Source organism: Erithacus rubecula, assembly GCF_903797595.1.
Source record: "Erithacus rubecula genome assembly, chromosome: 13".
In the NCBI taxonomy this organism is placed as follows: Eukaryota; Metazoa; Chordata; class Aves; order Passeriformes; family Muscicapidae; genus Erithacus; species Erithacus rubecula.
In genome coordinates this window covers 6,941,786-6,959,570 of record NC_136665.1, presented here as the reverse complement: position 1 = coordinate 6,959,570, position 17,785 = coordinate 6,941,786, and the positions used below count along the sequence as shown (strand labels likewise).

The 17,785-nt window shown below is 43.2% G+C and overlaps 1 protein-coding gene across 2 annotated transcripts in view; it reads right to left on the bottom strand.

The window, feature by feature from the left end:
* Positions 1-3,206: 3,206 nt before the first annotated feature.
* The window catches only part of USP4 (ubiquitin specific peptidase 4), a 31,261-nt gene continuing 16,682 nt past the window's right edge, over positions 3,207-17,785 (bottom strand). For both annotated transcript variants that reach the window (XM_079316840.1, XM_079316839.1), the window contains 10 exons: positions 17,512-17,606; positions 8,519-8,710; positions 7,913-8,001; positions 6,810-7,025; positions 6,666-6,736; positions 6,172-6,287; positions 5,551-5,700; positions 4,797-4,900; positions 3,656-3,744; positions 3,207-3,539 (listed from right to left, as the gene is read on the bottom strand). In XM_079316840.1, the coding sequence (XP_079172966.1) occupies positions 3,438-3,539; positions 3,656-3,744; positions 4,797-4,900; positions 5,551-5,700; positions 6,172-6,287; positions 6,666-6,736; positions 6,810-7,025; positions 7,913-8,001; positions 8,519-8,710; positions 17,512-17,606 (1,224 nt within the window). In that variant the 3' untranslated portion in view covers positions 3,207-3,437. The remainder of the gene's footprint in view (positions 3,540-3,655; positions 3,745-4,796; positions 4,901-5,550; positions 5,701-6,171; positions 6,288-6,665; positions 6,737-6,809; positions 7,026-7,912; positions 8,002-8,518; positions 8,711-17,511; positions 17,607-17,785) is intronic.

Genomic DNA, 17,785 nt, shown 5'->3' with positions numbered 1-17,785 from the left:
GTGCCCTCACTTTGATTTGAGCTCAAGGACACACGTACACACTATTTCCCCATTAATTTAGTCCTTCCCAAGTGCATTTGTAAACACCTGAGTGCCCACACAGCTCCTCCTGCCTGTGAGCAGGGTGTTGCCAAAGAGTGCTTGGCTGTTATTTACTGGGCCAGGTGGGGATAATAAATGCTTTAAGCTGCTCACCTTGCACTATAGAGAACAGGGAGCAACTGTTCCTGGCTTATCCCTCTGTAGGAACTCCTCAGACCTCTTCCCCAGGGAGAACTGTCCCAGCCTGGTGAAATGCTTTGTAAAAAGAAGGTCTTCCATACTCTGGCTGTTATTTTTTCCCCCTTCTTTATTCTGAGCACCTTTTTCTCAGGGTGAAACTGTAAATCGTTTTCAAAGCAAGAGCTGAGCCAGGACTGTGAGACTGATTTTCTGTTCTCACCAGATCATTTTCCCAGTAAACAGGGAAGCTGCCCCTTTGCTTTCCCTTACTCCCACTATGGGATGCACACCATGTTTTGGTCAGCCCTTCACAGCAAAGCTCAGCAGCTGCTGTTCTATATTAAGGCTCAGTAACCCTCAGGAGCTCCAGCCAAGATCAAGCTCCTCTGCTCTTACAATGTAATTTTGGCATGAAGACTCCAAACCTTCTCACAAGGGTTTCACAGCCCAGCTTGACCTGCAGGACTGGGACAATCCCACACACAAGCTCATTGCACTTCCTCAGCTTTTTCCAGCCTGCTCTTATAAGTGTCTTCAGTTTGCCTTGAGGAGGAAATGACAGAGACTGCAGGACAACTGCCTCAGTGGTACAGTCACAGGCAGCCCTGATACCATCCCTGGAGAAAATGGAAAGAAGGAAGACCATGATCTCTCAGGGATCTGCAGAGGAAGAAGAAGGATGGAACCATAACTGAGGCTGCCCAGTGTCACAAAAAGCTAGGTCAGCTTTGCTAGAGCACCAGGTACCAGCAACCCAGCACTGCAGGGGGAAAAGACAACCCTGGAGCAAACAGAACCCTCAGCTGAGCAGAGCTGTGCTCTCAACAGCTGATTTTCTCCCAGTTCCCCATTGGCTGTGCAGGACTTGCCCTCCCCCAGGCCAAATTACTCCTAGTATGGGCATCCCCAAAAACAGCAGTCTTAGGCCACCAAATAAAAGCTGAAAATACAACAGAACCCAGTTTCAGTGCAAACCACTCTTTAATTTTCCTCTTTGTACAACAGAGCCAGCCACTTACAAAGTGCTAGTCTAAAAAACAGTCTGGTATTACAGCACACACACACCAGCCAAAGCCCAGCACTCAGAGGCAGAGAAAGCAGAGCTGGGCCACTTGTTCTGCAGTACAACAGAGTCAGTTCAGCATCTGAGGTTGAGCTCCACAGATGCATTTCTCAGTGTCAGCACAGGTAGGGAGGCAAAGAGGAGAACAAAGGCTATTTCAGATTGATTTCTCTATTAAAAAGGTCTTTTATTGTCATCCCTTTCCTCTATTCCCCATTTTGGAATGCCCACATGACTTACTTTCAGGGTAAAACAAACAAACGCTGATTAGAGTAATTTCATTGCAGTGCTACAGCTTAAAAATTGCTTTTTGCATGCTCCCCTCAGTAATAAGGAAAAAAAATACAATATTGAGTTGCAAAAATAAAAATAAAATTGATCAGCAGAAGCAACTAAGCAATTGTGATCTAAAAATTCAAATTTTAATGCTTTAAAAGCAAAATTCCACAAAGGAAAATCACATCAGCAGCATGCTGGCTGCAGACAGTGCCCCCTTCTCCTCCCCATCACTTTCCAGTGCCCTGGCAAAGGGCAGCCTGGTGCTGCCCTCCCAGGGAGCAGGGACAGGCACACTGCAATTTCCTACAAGGCCTGTTGCCCAGAGCTGCAGAAAGGTGGGGCTGAGCTGGCAGTTAAACAGATGAGCACTGCTGACCACCACAGCAGAAAGTGATGGCCAGCACTGAAGCCATAGCAGCTGCAAGCAGATATTCTAGGGGCAACAAAAAGCACACAGATAGCCAGTCTCAGCCCTTCATTCTGCCAACACACTTGGATCCAAGAAGGAAAAACCCTCCTGTTTGGTTCACTACCTTGAGCTAGATCTTTCCCTAAAAAATACAGGCTAAGGCTCTGAAATTTTTTCCCATTTTTCACATGGAAGACCAGTTCTCCACTGAGACTCACAGGGGTCTCAAGAAAGCTGGACTTGAGTCCTAAAAAGCAATACACAGCAAAGGAGGCCAGAATGAAGAGCATTTGCCAGTTGTGACAGAAGGATGGAGCAGAAGCATTGAACAGCAGAGGCAAACATGACCAGGGACAAGACTGTCACACCTGCAGCCCCACAGAGGGTGATCAGGTGAGGATATAAAAGGCAGCACTCAAAGGTGGAGGAGAGATGAAAGAGGAGTCCAAAAAAACCAAAGTTGCAAGAGAAAAGGCTGAAAATTCATGCAGTCCATTGCATTGGACTGTCACCCATATAGGTGACAGCTCTGGGGACACAGCACTGAGCCTGGCTGGAGACATAAATGAGCAAAAAAGGAAAAAAATGCTGTCACTGCACAAACCATTGGAGAAATGCTGGCAACAGAAGAGTGCTTACAGAGCAGCCTGGAAGTGAGGGGTGTAGGAGATGGAAAGACAAGAAACCATCAATGTTATGGATGGTATTTTCTCTGCAGAAGAACAGGAGCCAGAGCAGCTGTATCCTGCATCTCCATGGGGATCAGCCTGCACATATGCCACACCACAGGCAGGTATGATTCACTTCTGGTCAAGATTCCTGCATCACTGGATTCAGTGTTCACATGAAAAATGCTGAGTCAAAACTGCCCAGGAGAGCCTCAACTGCATCAGTGAAAGGATGCAAGCAAGAGAAACGTTTGTTGCTTTGCCAAGGGACCTAGGTACAATGGCAGAGACTGCAAGAGACCAGATGTACAAAGATCTGAAACTGAGCTCCAGAAAGGGTGCAGGAGGCCTCCCTGACACAGGCAGGGCCCAACAGCAACACCAAAGAGCTGGCAGGAAGCCCCAAAGCCGATTCACAGAATCGTACCCACCACTGTCCTCCATGGGCCCCTGCAAGGCTCAGCTGTGCTGGCCTCCAGCTCAGGCTGTCCTCTCCCAACCCCAGCTACAAGCCTCAGCCCATGAACCACAGCCCCAGCCCCTGCCTCTAGCCACACAGCTCAGCCAGATTTTAAAAAGAACTTTATTGAAGCTCCAGTATATATTATTTTTGGCCTCTAAATACCCAAGTGTCAGCACCTATTCCTGGCTCTTCAGTGCTATTCTGCAACCCCCAGCACTGAATCTTTCAGTGCTTGATTTTCTGCTTGACCCCTACAGAAGGAAGAAAAAGCGCCTCAGGCATTGCTTTACAAGAGCAACCACTGCCATGGTGGCTGAGTGCTGGAGGTGGTGCTCAGTTGGTGTCCATGCCATCACACTCTTCTTGGGGAGCAGAGGGGGCAGAATGTTCCTCGCTGTTTCGGCGCTGATAGAACAGCACATACGCGGCTTTTGTCTACCAAACAAAAAGAAAACCCATCTGAAACCATCCACACAGCTTGGCTGCAATGTCACAGCCAAAGCAGGGAACTCTCAGCACAGACCTGGAACAACCTCAAGTCAAACACTCACCACTATTTGGTCTTCTGAAGCCACTGAGACACTGCTGTCATCGAAGTAGTACCACTTGTCATTCACCTTGTTCTTCGCATAGGCAGTGTCTGTCAGGGTGAGAAACTGCAGCTCAGCACTCTGGGGCAGGGAAGGCCAGCAGGGAATGCACACCTGGGACACTGGGATTCCAACCACGTGTGCATGGGAGGCCAGGAGCCAGCTCTGGCATTGTCCACCCCAAGCCTAGTTAACCAACATAAACATCTTCTACATCATGGAAGCTGGCCCAGCTAGTTTAGGACCAGGTTCCATATACCAGGCTTATCCCTAACAGCTGAGGTATAGGGAAACTTCAGGAAAAAACAACAGTAGGCTTTGTTCACTGTTCTTTAGACAGAACCTTCCCCAAACACACACAGTTTAAGACACTGCATTTTCACTTGAAATAAAAGTTTTCTGCTGCTAATGGATCTGATTTGGTTCTTGCAAGAATCCTCACTCAAGAATTAAGTCAGAAATCACTCAACGTCTCTTCCAGTCAAGACTTCTGTGACTGTGATCTCTAACCTCAGAACATGTGCCCCTTCAGCTACAGGAGATCATATTCCTCTCATGGTAAATTGCTTCTGGGTGGTTTTGCAAGTGTCTTCTACAGCATGGATTTGCATGGACACCTGACACAGGTAACTCACCTACAGACACTTTTCATCTATGCTGCAACAAAACCAGTGACAGAAAACACAGACTCATCATGTACCAAACTTGACTATAAGTGGGTTTTCCTCCTGATGAAATGACATTTTCTATGTCAGTCCTTATTAGTGCAAAGGTGGAGACATTCTACTATCAGCCAGTGACACAATTTCAGGTTCAGCATTGAAAATTTTTGACTTTGCTCCTTAATTGGGGAACAGCATCACACAAACTAATGACAACTAACCAGGGTTACACAGGAATCAGTCAGGCCTGAGTGCTGCTACCTATCTGCCCTCCATATTCTAACAGGATGCCAATATGATACTTTCCTGCATGCAGAACACAGGTAAGGTTTGGAGCAGACACCTTAGGTGGGGCTATTGCAGATGTCCCAGTGCAGAGCCCTCCCATGTCCCCTCTGCTCCAGTTTCCTTGTACACAAAGGACAAACAGCAGTACTCACAGTGGCCCACTCCCATGGCTCCATAGTGATTGGAAACTGCAATGAGGTCATACACGTATGAGCCTGCTCTTGGGTCGCAGACAAACTCGGACATGTTCAAACCCCTGGAAGGAAGCACAAAACTGTCAGTACACCAGCAACCATCACTTTTTTAGGAACTGAAGCATGGCACCAGCGCTGCTCTGCTGCTCAGGGGCCAGCTGTTGTTAGTGTGAAGACCAGACTTGTTACCCCTCCCACACAAGGCAAATCCTGACAAACACACCAAGCACTGCCAGAAGGTTTAGAGAGGGAGGTGTTGAATAAAATACAGCTTGGAGTGTCCCTGTGTAGGCATGAACAGTAAGGGATATGCTTCATCCCACAGCAGGATGCTAGCAAGCAGAAGCAGAGGGACGAGGTAAGCTTTCATCTTGTAATTATGCAATACTCAGTATTTCAAGTGCAGCACTGCCCAAAAAATTTCCTAAAATTGCTATAGAAGTTCTCCTGGTTGAACCACATGGGCTAACTAAATTTCAGAAGAAACAGTACCTGCCATGCTCTTTGAGATGTATAAAACTGAATAATATTAAAAACCACCCCTCAAAAAATTAACTCTCTCAACTCATGCCTGCTGTCCAGCCATTCAAACCCAGAAAACACCTGCTCCAGTTACAGCCTTTACAACAAGCCCACCCAACAGAAACATTAGAAGTGCATCTTTCTTGACAAAGTTTTTCAAACTCTTCCTAGCTTGAGAGAAGAATCCTACCTGATGGGGAATTCCACAACAGTGTCAAGTTTATCCCTCCAGTATCTGCTGTACGAGAAGCGTTTTAAATGCACCACCAAAATCCTGGGCAAAGACCACAAGTCAAACTTCTTTGTGGCCTGTTGATGTTTCTTACAGTTAGGGCAGTACCTAAGGAAGGAGTAACAAACAAGGAAATTAATGAGTGCATCGAAAGAAAAGCTTCTGTCCTTCCATTCCATATGCCTCACTAGCACAAGCACAGTCCCTGCCTTACAGAAGGCACATTGCCTGTGGAATATGCAGGTGACCACACTATCTCAGAGAATTCCAAACTCCAACTTGCTTTCACTTTATAATCCTACAGCAAGTATGCTAACTACACATTGTAAAAAAATTAACTTTTAAAAATAGCCTGATGTTGGAAGCTACTGACACTTTTTTTCTCTTAAATATAGGCAGGAAACAAATACTTTTATTAACCCATGTCCACAGCCTACTGAGTCAATGACTTAATACAGATCTGACAGACTTCTCAAAGATGAGGACAAAAAGACAGAACTGGGAAATTACAAGAACCCCATGAAAAATCATGTGAACTCAGACAGTTATGCTATTTTATAGGCAGACAGAGGTCCTTACCATGGGTCATGTTCACCAAGTGTTTCCATAGTAGTGAAGAGCTCTATGCAGTCTCTGAGGGCTACTACAGCCTTCTTCTTCTGTGGTTGTAGCATGCTTCCATGTTTTTCAAATGCCTAGTGAAAGAGATGGGTGCTTTATTCAATTCCATGTACTCTGTAATCCCTGATATCAAGAAATTACATGCTTGCTCACTTTCCCCACATTGCCTATTTCTGCATCTCCTTCCCCATCCAGACAATCATCTCCAGCTTCCAGCCACTCCTCTCTAACACTAAATAGTCCATAAGAGAAAATATATGTCCTCACTTGGGTTCAGAGCTTTAATCCAGACAGTAAAAACTGTCTTCTTCTGTCACAAAAATTGTTTATTCTGTTACAAAAATCCAGTTTACTCTGTTACAAAAGATGACTCAGCAGAACACTGTTTACTGTCACCTTTTAAATACCATGCAAATTTACATAGATTACTTATGAAAAGAGCATATTACAACCTGTGCCTCCTGTTCATCATAAAGTAGCCTCCGTGTCTCAGAATCCCAGTCAATGGCAACTGCAGAAAAAGCTACAAGAAAGAAGAAATATTTATTGCACAGGTGGAAAAAGAAGGAGAAAAAATACAGCAAGAAAATAATTACCATTCAGTTTTAAGATTTTTCCTTCAACAATGGAGTTTATCTCTGAGGTCCCAGAGGAATTCACAAGGCTAAAAGTGAAATGCTGTTTCTTGCAAGGCTGCAGGTCTCTTGCTGACTCCACTTGCATACAGCCCTCAGAGTGGCAGGGATCAACTTCTGTCAGTTTTTCCTTGCCTTCCTCTCCACCATCCTGATGCTCCATCTCTTCAATGTCACCTGGAAAAGAATTTCAAACAAGGACAATATTACATGGCTTCAGTGAAAGTTTAGCCTGACACCTCCCATGGACAGCTGTTTGCATCAGACTGTACAACCCACCCCAGTTATGTGGAAAGCAATGGAAAGGCACACAGTAAAAGAACCCTCTGCTTGCTAACCACTCCATCTGAAACTGTATTTTCTCCTTCAGCAGATGCCAGTTTAGGAGAGTGCTCAGCATGAAGGTTAACAATGACTCCTCCTGACAGCACACCCTAAGATGCATCCCCAAGAGAGAATCAGCATGACTGCAGCTGGGTGTCTTCACAGAAAGAAATATGTAAATCACCAGGAAAGTTATTTCCATTCTTTGAGAAAAATGGGCAGGTTTTTTCCCCATTTAACTTATTCCAGCTATTACCCTCAGGGCTGCACTAGTGAATAATACAGGAAAGGAAAACACTCATAGCACACCAGCAATAAAAGCTGCCTAGTGAGCACCCGGCCTAGGAATGAGACTGTTGATTCCCTGTCCTCCAACAGACAAATTTCTCCACAATCTTTGTGACCTAACAGGCCAGTTTTCATCATCAAAAGGCATATCAGGAAGGGCTGCCTCTGGAGGGAGGCATCTGGACACCTCAATTAAGCAAGAACTTCCCTAGCACTGGTCAGGATGAATGCACATCCACACCTTGTTCTCCAGTTGCTGCACATCTGATCTCCCTAGGAAGGAAATGGTCTACAAGATTCTCTCCCTGTACCAAGTAGATGTTCAGCACAACAGTGCTTTAATCAGGGTGGAGAAAACCTACAAGAGCTTAAGCCAAATACAGCACAAAACAAATGCTTTTAGAAAGCTCAGAGTCCTGAAAAGGTTTCAGCAGATTTTCAAAGGGCTTTACCTTCAACCACACCATTGGAGCCATTGCAGGTTCCTCTGTCTGGGCAGGGTGTGGAGTATTCTTCTGCCACAGGGAGTTTCACACAGCGGCTGAAGAGAAGGGAGACATTTATTACCCAACCCTACTGTAGCTGTACACCAGAACAGCAGCACCCCCTCTACCATCAGCTCTTGCTGCCCAGTTTCCTCCAGCAAACCAGAACCCACCCTGCACAGCCCCATTTACACTTACATGACAGCACCAAGAGCGCTCAGAATGAGTTAAACAATTCCCTACATCTCTGCTCTCACTGGTTGTTCCATGTTTCACTGGCTGTATATTGAAAGGGCAGAAGGAAGTTATGGTGGCCCCGTTTGTAAGCCCTGAAAACATGCTAAGTTCTGCTCCTGACTCCTTTTGTAAGGCTGAGCAAGCAATATCTGCTACAAAGCCCAAAAAAACAGGACCTTGAAATGTCCCTGGAGCCTCCACACATCAATGCAATGCAAATCCCGGTTTATACAACCCACACAAATAAAAGAAAATTCTCCCTGTTAACAAGGATTACTATTACAATGTAATTGAACAGAGCTTGGCATAGGATTCAAAGGTACAGCCATGACTTACCTGATCTGCTCCAAAACCACACTGTAGAGGTGATCCACAGTGAGCTTGTGTTTGGGCACAGATATTAACAGTGGCTGCCCAAAGAGCACAGTCCCTGAAGTATTGCTGGATTGCCTCACCATCTTTTCCCGAAAATAAATGGAGAGGGTAACATACTCTGAGCCATCCTCACTTGGCTTGCACACTTCATACCTGTTTGAAAGATAGGTATTTCCATGGTTATTTCCACTGTTGAGAAGCACAGCAGGTAGGACCAATATGAACTCAGTTCAGCAAGTCTCTCCAACAGTTCAAGAGGGTTGTGCTGTCCTCATGCTAGAGAACAGTTTCCTGAATGCTCCCCATGGCTCACAGAGGCACATGACACACCTGCAAACAACTCAGTTTCCACCTTCCCTCTGTCTTTAATCCTAATTCAAACCCCTATTACCAATCACCTCCCAAGACACCACCCTGACAACTCCACAGTGCTTCAACCAGTGAAAAATACTAGATGTACTTTGAAATCCCTCTGACAGTGTTTGCTCCCCCTGGAGAAAGGAATCTTCTTGATACCTTGGGTCTTGCATTCTCCCAGCCTCTCTATCAGTTTTATGGCCTGAGCTCACATCACTGAACAGCTAATGTTTCATAAAACCAAGAGTCTGGAAACATCTGCTTCACAGAAAAATCCAAGGACAGTAAACAAGAAAAAATCTGGAAGACAACAAACAGCCCTGGAGAACAGTGAGGAGACTGTGACGCAGTTTGTGCCCTGGGTGAAACAGCAAATGAGGTATTTGCAGCTGTCAGAGGAAAGGCAAAAGTAACTATGCTGTCCAACACTATCACACTGTTTGCTTCAGGCCTATTCATTACAAAAGATTCATTTTCAGGAATGCCAAGTCACACTGCTCTTTAATTTAGTGAGTCACCTGTCCTAGATTTAACTTAGAACTGCAAGAAAGATTTCATGAAAGCTATCACGACACATAATGACCAAGACCATAATCACATATGTGAATGCCTCAACTCCTAACAATTATTTTACATTAGACAAGCCACTTTCCTGCTCCCAAGAGCTGAGAAACATTTTTTATTTCTGTGTTCAGAGCAGACAGAACAAATTTCAGAGTTGTAATTCTGCTTCATCTTACTGACAACAAAAAAGTATCCCAGTTTGGAACTTGGACTGAGTCAGGAGAGCACATGAAGAAAAACATCCTTCCAGGGAATCCTAGCCCACCAAGAACACAAGAACTCAAGAGTCAGCATAAGAGAGTCCAATGCCAACAGCTGTTGAGGTTTTCTAGGCTGTCAATGCTATTCAGCTGCACACCAGCACTGCACACAGTCCACACCTCCTAAAGCTTCCTGAGAAACAGCACACAAATGGGTGAGTTATTTCATTTAGCACTGTTTAAACCACAAAAGGGCATAGTCAGTCCCAGAATACAAGCTGTGATTAACACCAGGTCCTACGAGACCCTTAGCTCGAACTCCTACAACACAGCTCAGTGCATGACACTCCTGTGACTCCTCACACACAACCTACACCTTGCTCTGCAAGCAGCAATTAATGAAGCCCCATTTACACTCCACCCTCGTGCACCTGAATGAAGCCCAGCCCACGAGAAGGAAAAGATGGGACAGAAATGAAAGACTATTTCCACAGGTAGGGGTCACTCATCACAAACAGCCAGCATGCAGCACCCCACAGCACTCTGCAGAGAGCATCTCACACACTTCTCACCACAGCATAACAGATCTGGTTACTCAAATGCCCCTCTACCCACTCCATCTCAGAACACCCTTTACATACCAGTACTAAAAACAGACATATCAGAATCAAGATCTGTCATTTTTATGAGCTCCTGAGAAACAGCTATCCCATGAAAAAAAAGAATGAAAACCGAAATACATTATGTACAGTGTAAGGAAGGCTGTAAAGCTGAATACTGGGAATTGTTGGACAACACCCCACAATTCTGTATGTTACAACTTAATTGAGATAACAGAACATGAAGGTGATGCTACTCCAGATGACACAACATGCTTTCAGTTGTCAGAAACATTAGCTCAGCTGCTACCACACTGCTAGATACTGGCTAATTGCCTCTACAATTCATGACAACTCAGAAAAGTGTCTGAAAACGGCTAAGCAATGGGGTAGGACTTGACCAGTCTCTATCAGCATTATGGAGGTTCAGGTCTGTGATTTCAATTCAAAAAGGAGGCAGTGAGAAACAAGGTAACTTTTGTTCTATTGCACAACTAAGGTAAGCAAGTGCACAGAAGGATGAAAAGCTATGAAGGAGGTACATGAAAGGACACTGGAAGCCAAGAATACTCTGAACTAAACAGCAGGCTAATATAATAGGTTGTATGTTACTGAAACATTCCCTCACGGGTGCTGGGGTCTATGGTATTAATTCCAGCTGCAAAAAACTACGTGGACAACAAGTCCATCTACAGCAACAACCAAGACATCTATTCTGAGAGAGAATGGAGAAGGGCAGGAAAAAACACCACCACAGAAGCTGCCAAACAGATCTGCCTGAAGGGGATTCCTAATGCACACCAACCCAGAGATGCTGCTGAGAAGCCACAACAGGGTCAAAAAGTAGACAGTAAGAATAAACACAGGATTGGAAAAAAACTGGGAGAAACTGCTGCACATATTCTGATCCCTTCTAGGAAGTGGAGATACTCCTAATCTATTTACTTTCTTTTGTAACAGCAGAACACACACAAACAAGTAAACTAAGAGATCAGAGACTGAAAATGCAACTTTCTTAGACAATGGACAGCTTGCCCCATAGAACCTGGTCAAAGGATTCTGCCAGTCTTGCAGCAGAGCAAGATTAGAAACGATGAGGAAATTCACACCGGAGGTTTACACAAGGCTTAAATAAATACAAGTACATTTTGGAAAGGACGCAAACCCTCATTTCAAACAAGAAAACCTCAGTTCTAACAAGTATGAACAAACTTCACAGATCAGTCTGCTATAAGATCCCACACATCTCAAATGCTTCATATAAAACTACCGGACCTGCTGGTCTGCTGATCTCATTAACTCAGTTCAATAATTACTGTAGCCTCAGTCACACCAACAAACCTGACATCTCTGCAGCCAGTGGTGTTTGTTCAAGCCCATGAACTCATCTGAATGTAATACACAGCATGTTGTAAGAGAAGGCAGAAAACATGGCATGTATGGCAAACTAAATAGATCCTATTCAAATATGCACACTTTTATAGGTTAAAGGTGACCTGCAAATCAATTTGTGAAACTTTTATCAACATAAACAATGCACGTTATGTAATATGCCCCATTAGCCAGGCTAAGAGAACAGGGGTATCTAGTTTATCCATCAGAACATTTTTCTTCTTAGTTCCTAAGAACTAAGAAGAAACACTAAGTTTGTTTTCATGTGGTGCTTACCTGAGCCCTTGTAGGCCGGCTCCAAGCTCCAGCAGGATCCCTGGTGATGGGACATCACCAGCATGGTGCATGTGTGGGGGTTATTGGAGCGGGAGCCGGAGGTCCTAGTGGGGCTGGGCTTCCCAGAACCTGAGGAAAAGAAATAGCAAGTGTTTGGGTTGTGTGCTGAATGCTGTGCTCTGCTTAGCCTGGGCAATGAGAGCATTCAGCACAAACACTGAACTATTGTCATCAAATTGATTTGCAGACCACCTTTACAGGAGTGATTTCTGATCACTTGCCACAGACCTTCCTGTCCTTCCACAGAACAACATGCTTGGAGAGAGCCATTTCCAACACTGTGAGAAGTGGGGTACACCCACCATTCCCTGGCTGCACTGCCCCTGCATGTTGGGTCAGTGATCTTGTTTCACAGCTTTTATCAATCCCCTCCACTTCTGCATCTCAGCTCTTCCCTGATAAACATTAACACAACTTGCTCCAGGACTACCTGACAGTTCCAAGCCTGTCAAGATGATAAAGAGATGAGCACAAAGCCTTGTGAAAGAACAGGCTTGGAGAATTTCCAAATTTCCTTCCCTTTCAGTGGACTTGGAGAAGAAAATGTATAGTTTTGTCCTCTTGTGTAAAAGGTGCCAGGTTTATTTCAGGATGCATTTCGAAGTTATTTAAAGTCACATAAATATCAAGAAGCTCAGTGGTATTTGCATCTCTTCATTCTGAGATTTTACTATCAGAGACCTCAACAGATAAGACAATACACCAAAAGAACTGATGAACCAGAAACTGAGCAGTTCAGAGGGAAAATGTATCTTAGAAATTCAGGGCACATCCTTTTTTTCTATACTGCAATCCATTCAGCTGAAGTTCCAAATGGAGTCCAGTTCTTGCCCTCTTCCTCATTCCCCATCACTTTAGTGGCACATTAAAATTCACATACACATCTCAAGATGTCCAAGATGCCCTGGAAAACCAAAAGTCTGAATGTGTCTTCCCTCATAATCCTATGGTGATAACCAGAAAAAACCCCACAGCTTTTCCCACCATTGAAATAACCCATAAAAGATGGCAGCTCAATATTCCATACATCCCACATACCACACATTTCCCAAATTTTACCAACAGCACAGTCTGGACTACAATATCTATGTCTGCAGACCATGTCCTCTGTCAAGCATACGTTCAGAAAAGCCCATTCCAGCTCTCTATTCCTGCTGCAATGTTTTGTGAGAGTTCCTGCTCAGTGACATTTCCACCCCAAGCATTTCAGGGAAATCCATGATCTGCTCAGTAACAAACCAACAGAGGCCCAAATCAAAAGCTGAGACTCAACAGACACTGGTGTCAAAAGAAAGACACCAGTACAAAAGTACTGACTTTAATTTCCTTAAGTCACAACCCTGCTGGAAGACAGATCTCCTGCAGTGTTAAGAGTTTTTGAATTTTGAATTGAGATGTGTACTGCCAGCTGTCCAGTGCACAATACAATAAAACCAGAGGTCTGGCAAACCACAGGGATATTGTTGTCACAGGCAGGCCTTGGCTACTGCTCTCAGCAAAGTAAACATGCAGAAACACTGTAAGAGACTGACATTCATATTTAAATTTTTCAATCCTGAGACATCCTTAGTATGATGCTAAGAAGGCAAGAACTGCAACTTTAAATTACAAGCAGATCCTACAGCTTCAGAACCACAGAAACAACAGATTTCTGTTACAGGAGACAGCCACAAAGGTGATCACAGGTGGAAAATCTGTTGGACTCTGAGCAATGTTGTGTTTAGAGGGGGACAATGAGAGCAAGGAAGAAAGGAACAATTGGATGGCAGCTGCTCATGAACTCAGAGCCCCGAGGCTTTGTACTGCCCTATGATTACCCACTCATTCTTTGGATTTTCAGAGTCCAGCAAATAACCACAGATGACTACTAAAACAACTTTGGTTTGCTTCTGCCAGTGGAAGGGAGGAGTGCTTTTCAGATGAGGAAACTGTTACACCTTTAAAAACATTATTTAAATGGAAGGGTGTGGGTTTGTTGTTTTTTAAATCACAGCTTCTCTCAGAATTCACTCAGTGTGGCTATTAGGAAGAACAAAATAAAAGGCAAAATCCTTCAGAAAAAAATGTCAAAAACCAATAGGACCCACTGAGCCACCCATAATTTCAAAATGTATGTATGGGGAATGTACACAAGTTTTAAGAAAATATATATGAGAAGTATCTGTTTCTCAATATGCTGTACTGATTTAACTCTATTTTGGATAGTTTTTCTCTTTGTTTTCTAGCCAGTGAAAGAAACTTAGCATTTAACTGCAACTACTTAAAACAAAGAGCAAGATATACACATTACAGTTTTCCTACAGGGAAGTCTTGCTACTGGACATTACTGGGAAATAAGAGCACATGATGAGCATATAAAAGGGACAGGATCAATAAAACATTAATTAGGAAAGAGTTCAAGCACATGAGACAGTGAGTATCATGAAGTATCATTTAAATACAAGAGATACTTTGATTCTAGAAAACATCTTTTACCTGAATAAAAAAAAAAAAAAACTAATGGTACACAGTCATATCCCAGGTTGCATTGCATGTCAGCTTGAAGCACATTTATGTTAATATTTAGCACCTAAGAACACACCCTGCAAAAGGTACCATGACCAGCAGATAATGCTTTTCCAGTTTGTTTTTCACACCTGATAGCTCTCACTTGGCTTTGCTGCACTGAGCTCAACACCCTGAAATGATTCAGCTTCCCTATCTGATTTATAAACAAGTAATGCTATTAAAAAACTCATCTTAAAGAACCCATCTGTTCTGTAACTTCTATCTTCCTAGACTTGAAGCTGGTATGTTTTAGTCCTATCACACAAGGCCATTAAGTGATTCAAACAAATCTTAGGAAAAATTTAAGTTTTCAAAACATGGTTTACAAACAGCTTCCAGAAGGATTCTTTCTTTCTTAGAAAGCAACTGCTATCTTGCCAGCCCAACACTCTAGAAAGTGTTCTTAAAAGACTCTTCCGTGGCAATAGCCAGTATAAATGTAGTACAAACAAATATTTGATGAATTAGTGAGTCTTTTTTAGGTTGTTTATTTCAAGTATGAATTTTGGTTGAAAATACTGTGACTATAAGCCTCTACACTGCTGTACTTTCTAATAAAAGACATCTGTTCTCCTTCATTAAGTGATACAAAGACAATCTTCTTTTAGGAGAGAGAGATGCATCACTCCATGTATCCAGCAATATACCCTGCAGCTCCATCACCAGCACAGGAGAACCTTTTCCAAGCTGAACATTTCATGGACTATGCAGGCATACAGAGCATCCTTCAAGTCATAAGCAGCAACTCTTCTCCTGTCACACCTCTAAAGAATGTGCCTTAATTTAAGAAGAAAAAAAGGCTTTTTAGTGAGAAACTCTTCTTCACTGACTTTGAGGAAATAAAATGTCTCTCAACATTTCAAGTAGAAACAAACTTGCTCTTTAAAGGTGGAAAGTTCTAAAAGATCTATTTTTAAAAATATTTTTATTAATTTTATTTATTTTTATTTTTTATTTATTCTTTTTAATATACAGAGAGATATTAGCCTATAATCTAAGAAGTTCAGTTGCTGAGGTATCAGAAACTCCTGAATTTACTGACAGCAGCAGTCTGAACAAACAATCACCACATACCACATTCCTCAGCCATACATTACACAGTACCTACAGGAGGGCAGAAATCTGATCTGCCAAATCAATGTCCATTACTCCTGGCAGAAACCCAACAGCTTGAGCAGCACTTGGCAAGTTCCTCTGGAACTGTAAAACCATCCCTTCTGGAAGAAGCAGAAGGCAGAGATGTACATCCATGACTACAAGTACATTCCCTAATGAAAAACAGGTTTTGAAGCTGGCAGGACAAAATAACAATAGATGGAAACAAAGTGGAATTCTAGAACCTTCACACTACTCTAACTGTTTATTGAGTTATTTAATTAAATCTTAGAACACCTAACAGCAGACTTTTTATAACCAGACAAGGCAGGTAGATTGTCTGCACTAGAAGTATGAATTATGAATTTGCCTTTAAAAAACTTTCCTCTTTATGAACAAGTGTTTCTCTGCTGCTTTTTTGAGACAAGACTTACTTTCAGTAAAATAATGCTGGTTTTTATCTGTAGTTAGAAAATTACTTTACATCTTTTTCCTGGCAGCATTACCCACTAAAAGGACTTCCTATGAACAGCTTTTTCCTAATTCTTGCCCTGGTGCCTGGCTGCTTGCTTTTGCCCCTCAGTGCTGAAAAGATCTTGGCAGGTGTACACGGAAAAACAGGATTTGCCAAACTTCCTCCTGCCACCTCTCCTCCTCCCTGGAAGGCTATTTTTAACCCAGGTCAGTTCACTCACAGACTCACAGCAGCACCTCATCCACAGTTGCCCTGCACATAAAAGGAAATGGTAATTGCAAAAGAAAATACACTTGGAGCTGCAGGTCAGCCAGTGCTTGCCCCACATCCCAGAGCAGGCCTGATTCAGACACAGTTGTTTTCTGTGAAGGGATTTACAACCTTATGCCTGTATGAAAGCAGAGCTCTTTTGCAACTACCTCTCATGCTTCTCGTTTAAAAATGTTTTCCTTGCTGCAAAGACAGACTTACAAACTAACACTCTAGAGATTTCACAGAAACTAAACATCCTTCCCAGGGATCCTAACTGGACACACAACTGAAGACAACTTTTACAAAACTCCATTACATCTCAGCAATAAGGTCACAACAGACAGCATGTCAAAAGAGCACCAGTGTGCCACAGCATCTCACCCCATGAAAGGTTCACATGGCACCAGAGGATGTCAGCACATGTCTCCACACAGACCCAACAACTTAATGGCAATAACATTCTTGCACTGGAATGTTCTCACATTTCAGCTGCAATAGAGGAACACGACTTTTGCTCTCCTAACCTCACCAGATATCAGAGGTGACTGGAAATATCTCGCCCACCACACACACGTAGAACATCCAGCACAACCAAATCCTCAGCTTTGCCCTCACAACCACAGTTTAGATACAGACAAGTGTTAAGCACCATCAAGAGTCTACAAAGATTTCCAAGTCATGGTGCTCTAATAACTATGATGGATTTTGGAAAGGCAGAGTACAACAGCTTATACTTCATACTATCCTAGTAACAGCCTGAGGCTTTTGGCTGATTTTGAAAACGTAAGAACAAGCTTGAGCAAAAACTAAAAATTATGTCAGTGAGAGCATAACTATAATCCAGACATTATTACATCTTAAAGAGGCTTGTAGGAAGTTCTAAAATGCATAACACAGACCAGACTAGAAGCTCATTATGACCCAAGGGCCATGACCTCTTGTGTTAGAAACATACCAGCTGAACACTGCACATGTTGACCTGCTGGTAGGAGCAGTGCTGCATTACTGCTGAGTCATGCAGAAGACCTACAAGAAGGCTTAGGTATTGTGAGGGTACAGGAATGAGGTTTTAGAACCTGAAACCAAAGTGCATGTTTAGCAGTGTTCTTCACACATGGTATTTTCTCAGTTACTCACACAAAGATGTCGTCTTTTGGCAAGATATGATTCAAACCTTCATCCATTTGGAAGATTTTGTGGAATCGGTGATTATACACGTCTGCCACCACCATCTAGGACAGCAAGTGAGATGTGCAAAGTGACTATAGTCAAAGTTTACATAAATTTAGGCAAACTACCTTTAAATTCAAGCAACAGTTTATTCCAATTCTCTATTTCAAGTGTCAGCACACCAACATCTGTTGTACTTTACTTTTCTGACCCTTCTCTTAAACCTCTCTACTACAATGGA